The following is a 5,809-nucleotide window of genomic DNA, read 5'->3' as shown; positions in this document are numbered from 1 at the left end:
GAACTCCAATTCCCAGCAGGCAATGTGCAGAGTAGTGTCATTGTCTTGCACTGTAATTTTTTTTCCAATCAAAAATAATAAAATGATTTTATTATTTTTGGTTGGAAAAAAAATTACAGTGCAAGACACTGTCACTACTCAGCACATATACAGCAATGAACAATCAGTGCCTACCTGGATCTGCTGCAGCTCTCCTCCTGATCTCCTCACTATGTGCTGTGAGCTGTGCTCCCGACCTCTGTGCCTCCAGGGTCCAGCTCAAGCCAGGATGTTCTACAGCGTGGCGTGTATCCCGCCAGGCCTGCTCGGCTGCTCCCTCCTCAGTTGCCTGCTGGGAATTAGAGTTCCCTGACAGGCGTCACCCCTTGACAGGCCACACCCCTGCAGCGCTACATGTTCTATTGACAGCTGCAGCAAAAGACACTGCGGGCGGCAGCGGTGAAGACGGTGGCGGCGGCGCCGTGGGCAGCATGAGTAGCTGCGAGCAGCGGGCCTCCCCTTCTCTCTGCCCCCCCCCGAACTGGCGGAACACCTGGTCCCTGTCACAAGTGCGACCGCTGCGACCCTGGTAGTTCCTCCAGTGTGAGTAACTATAAAACAAGTTACGTGCAGTAGAAAACAGTGCAATGTTGAGCTAAATATCTGTTGACTCTGTGTTTGTAGTATATTGTCTGATTGTACTAAATGCTCCACTTCAAGACAAGCTCACTTAAATAGTATTACTTTTTGACACTAAATAACAGATGTTAAAGCCGACCTCTGCCCATTAGACATGTGCGATTCGTTTCGTTCCGAATCGAAATTCGGACGAATTTCCGGAAATTCGGACATTCGGATGTATCCGAATTCCGAATTATAGACATAACGAATGCAAACGAATCCGAATTTTCATTTCCGAAATTCGGTAGCGGTAGTTCGAACGTTCGTTTCGTATTCTGTTCTTATTCGTTTCTTATTCGTTTCTTATTCGTTGGAGCAAAGTGACATTAGAGAAGGAGAAAAATATTTTTTCCCCCTCAAATGTCATTTTGCTGCAAACGAACGAACGAAACGAATTAGAAACGAATAAGAAACGAATAAGAACAGAAAACGAAACGAACGTTCGAACTACCGCTACCGAATTTCGTCCGAATCCGAATTCCGAATCCGAATTGACTTTCACACCCGAATCCCGAAAAACGAAATAACACAAATCCGAATTTAAAACGAAACGAATTTTTTGGCAGTGCACATGTCTACTGCCCATATCTTTAAAATAACAACAAAGGCACCTTTACAAATGTTTAGCAATGACAATCTTCAAACATACAGTAGACAATTACTAGATAATTGCAGGCTTTGTATTTTTTGCATACCTTATTTCTCTTTTCTTTACCAGTGTTCTGATACTGGCCATTTTAACTAAGGGCAGATTGCTAGCTGGTGTGATTTTAAGTAAAAACAGATAAAGGTCTGCTTTAATTGTAACCTCAGGCAGGACCCTATATACATACATATAAGAGTATTATATATTTAAAACTATGAACATAATATATTTATTAAGAAAAAATATTGTGGGTCTTGAAATTTAAATTTGTCATACAAATCTGTGAAGTTTTAAATGTAAAGCATGACACCTGATTTTACTATATGAATAACAGGTTTAGACCACTAAGAGTATCAAAAGGTGAGTTATGTTAGTTGCTATCACTTGGGTCTGTTTGCACACTGCTTGTTTTATGCTATGTTGTATTTTTACATTAACTGTAGCTGGCATGGAGAAGAACATAGAAAAATATTGAATGCTATACACCAGGGCTCAAAATTTCAAGTCCTGAGCTACTAGCCAGGCCTTAAAAATTACTTTCCACCAGTTGCCCCACCTAACCCCTAACACGCAGTGCAGTGGGTTGTGCCGCGTTTTTGCTGCATTTTTTGCTGCATTTTTGATGCGTTCCGGGCCATTTTTGTATAAAACATTTTTAGTTTAACATGGGCTTTCAGTGCGTTCCAGGCATTTGCATGCGTTTTTGATGCATTTGCATGCGTTCCAGAGCAGGTAAAATTGGGCTTGCTGCATTTTTTTCACCTGCTCTGGAACCGCACGCTGCGATGTGAACTGGAGCAAAAAATACCAATGGACTACATTGGACGCAGTTTTGATCCGGTCTGCAACTGCTCTGCTCTGCACCTGCTCCGCGCCTTAACAAGAGGATAGCTTTAAAAAAATCAGTCCCCATCTCAAGACAATAAGAATGTCCCCCTGAGTCAATCACGGAGCAAGTATTTAGTTGACAAAGCTTTCTCAGTCCCCCTTGCTGCAGCAGCTTGAATGTATTTGTAAACATGGCCATTTATAAAGTACTGTGGGTAAAGTGTGTACACTAATGGTGTCATCAACTCACCTTCTCACTCACAATCTAATGAATGCACAAGGTGTTTATTTACGCCCATTCATAAAAAAGATTAGATTCTGAGTCAGAAGTATACAATATATTGAATACACTTATTTACGAATGAAGTGGACAGTAGGAACATTGTATTGTTATATATTAAACATCAAATAACAGAATAAATAAATAAACAAGCAATTTCACTCATGCCTAGCTTCTAGTACTGCCCCTACTTCCCCCAGGCTGAGTGGCGCTGTACAGAAGATAACAAGTAAAATGTAGGTATTTGTTGCATTAAAAATATTTAATGTTATTTTAATAAATATACGCAAAATTGCATTAATTTGCCTAAAGTGCAGCTGTTTTGGTGCAATGTGACCATTTCCTGCATATCACTGCTCATTGCACTAAAAAAGCCCCGTTGCTACATTAAGATTGCTTCCATTATGGAAAATGTGTTAGCATTTAACCGACATGTACTGCATATGTGAATTCAGGATCAATAAAATCAATGCACTATTTTATGCCACAATTATTGTCATTCCAAGACATCACCACATATAAATAACAATGAGGACACATCCAACACACCCAATAAATCACAATCATGTGTGTTACTGATAACTTCTATTACTTTTGTTTATAAAGCCTAAAGAAAAGAAAAAATGTTTAAGACAACCAAGTGCGGCAACTTCTGTTGTAGAGTTAAAATACATTGGCGGGCATATTTTAATTGGAAGTACTCAATGGGATGTAAAACGTATTAGTTTACATGTCTTGGACATCTGGTCAACTCATTTAAGGATTACTACATGTATCTGACAGAATGCTTTGCATTGCAAATTTGACACTTTCCCTGTTACCCTGCAATTATGCTGCTGATAACAAATGAGACCCCTTTGGTCATACGTATAGCTTCATGTATTGATTGACAAGATTCATGCGTATTTGTAAATGAGCCTAATATCTAGGTCTGCACAACCATTTCAATATTACCTTATTAAGCCTTTCGATAAGACGGACTTACACTGGATTTTACTTTATAATCCAGTTACTAAAAAAGACTGGATACACGATTGTAACTTTAACCTTTTCACTATCTGCTAGCTGACAGAAGTCCCTGTTTTCTTGGGATACTCATTTTTAATAATTACTTTTTAGCACCATGATATCTTTGATGCTGTGCAAATTACAATCAATGGTATTTAATAAAGATACATTTAGAAAATGGAAACAAATACGCAGAAATTGCACGCCAAATGGTAAAAAATAAGATGCCATACACATGAAAAGTCATGTTATCACAAGTTACCTACCTAATATACAGCAAAAAAAGCAGCAAAAATAATGGTAGAAGTAAGGAATAAGATGGATCAGTGATCAAGGAGAATATTTTGGACCATATTATTTTCTCGTCTGAAGAGTGAATTATATAGATGTTTTACAGGTTTAAAAGGTTTGAGAATGTTAAGTGATAAGAGGTGAGCATCCCAATTAAGGGTAGAGGCACAGAAGGAGTCTTCAAAGTAAAAACATAAGGAGATGACCAGAGTAGAGAAGGTCAGGTTGTTCTTGGGGAAGTATCCATATATTAGTGAGTAGATTTATGAATTAGCCTGGATGGAGAACTGTGTTCTATAGAGGTAGTGGAAAGACTGACAGAGAGAAGTAGCACTTGAGGAGTGAGAATAGAGGCTGAGCTGAACTCAGAAGCAGAGTCCAGGATGGATTGCAGTGGTGCCATTCTATTGTATATAATATATGATTGGAAAACACCACCTGATTCCTACATTTGCAGGAATATTTACATTTTTGGCAGTTTTATAAAATTATAGCAGACAGTTTGTGTGAACACAGCTAGACTGAATGAACCTAACCACTGCTAAACATCTAGCTGTGCATTCAGTCGTTTATAAGCATTGCATGCTTCCAGGTGCATTTAGAAATTACTTCCAAACACAACTGAAAGCATGTATTTCAAACCATGAGGCTTAAAAGTGAAACGAGTTGTGATGTCAGTGCCCCTGCTGTAAATTTTGCAGATACATTTTTTCCACAATGCCTATAGCTACAAAGGTGAATAAAAGCTCGCCTTAAAGTGCTTTTTTATGTTTGCTCAAAATATGTAAAAACCTTAATGTACACCGTCTGGGCACAGGGTTATATTAATCCTCCTGAAATTGTATTATAATGCAAAATGTATAATGTACCATACCTGATATTTTTTGGAACCATTTTGGCTTGTTATCCCAGATAACAAATAGGTAGTATGCAGGAACTCCTGTCAGAGTAATTGCAAACCCAATCCCAGTGTTTATAGGGTCAGAATACAGTGACAAAGTAACCATAAATAGGCAGGTAAAGGAAAATAATGCTGGTATAAAAATTGGAACCTGCAATAAAGAATAATAAAGCAAGTTAAGAATCATATATTAAAATAACTAAAACTTTAAAATAAGCAAACAGCATTGTTAAGGTTGCTCAAAACAACAAGTTGGTAATTTGGCCACAGATTTGACAGCGAAATGAATAGTTGTCATATACATTGTAAAGGGGACAGGTTGGCATCAGTAACTATGCATGAGGCAGGAACACTCGGGAACAGTCCAAACAGGTTTGTCCTGCACTTTTATTCAGCACGGCAGTAAACACTAAGTCCATATCATAAAACAGAGATAGCATCAAAACAAAACGCCTGAGCCATTAACTAAACTTAAAGTGACATTAAACCCTCAGATTTTTTAACATAAAACAATACTGTAATGTGTGCCTTACTGTAATCCATTGTTGTTTCCCTTCTCTTTGCTGCTCTTCCTTTTAAATCTGTATCTGTTCTCATGCTCTGCAGAACTTCTGTTTTGCAGCAGACTGCCTTGTCTCAGGAATGGATACACGGTGTCTGTGTATACGTTTGTATAGGCTTGAAACCTGAGCCAGCACTACAGGAAGAGGCCCTGAGCTGAAAAGGGAAGTTCTCCCCAAGCATGAGAAGACATGAGGATTTAAAGGGAAGAGCAGCAAAGATAAGGGAAACAGCCATTGATTACAGTAAGGCACACATTACAGTATTGGTTTATGTTAAAAAACCTGAGGGTTTAATGTCACTTTAAGCCAGTTCCTGAATAACAGGGTGCCCCCTAATGGGTTCCTATACACACACAGGCAGCTCTGGTACCTTTTAGTGTTTTGTCAGCACTCAGGTTTTCCACCCAGCATCAGACTCTAGCAGCATAGAGAATGAAAGAGAGCAACTAGCATCAGTCAACCAAGAAATACAAATGCCTGAGGACTGCTGAGACTATTCAGGCTTTATCACAGCTCACAGCTTTGGAAAACCTCTTTGCTCTGGGACCTATAGAACAAGACTTATTGAGATCTGAGAAAACAAAAATGTCTCTCTCTCTCTCTCTCTCTCTCTCTCTCTCTCTCTACTTCTG

General features: G+C 38.9%; 1 protein-coding gene across 1 annotated transcript in view; it reads right to left on the bottom strand.

Moving 5' to 3' along the window:
* Positions 1–5,809, bottom strand: part of SLC7A11 (solute carrier family 7 member 11) — a 219,770-nt gene that overhangs the window by 29,026 nt on the left and 184,935 nt on the right. The window contains exon 11 of the mRNA XM_018557096.1: positions 4,588–4,765. Coding sequence (XP_018412598.1) covers positions 4,588–4,765 — 178 coding nt within the window. The remainder of the gene's footprint in view (positions 1–4,587; positions 4,766–5,809) is intronic.

Source organism: Nanorana parkeri, unplaced genomic scaffold (assembly GCF_000935625.1).
Source record: "Nanorana parkeri isolate BGI_ZX_2015 unplaced genomic scaffold, ASM93562v1 scaffold267, whole genome shotgun sequence".
Classification (NCBI taxonomy): domain Eukaryota; kingdom Metazoa; phylum Chordata; class Amphibia; order Anura; family Dicroglossidae; genus Nanorana; species Nanorana parkeri.
The sequence above is the reverse complement of the archived record's forward strand: the minus strand, read 5'-3'. Positions and strand labels throughout refer to the sequence as shown.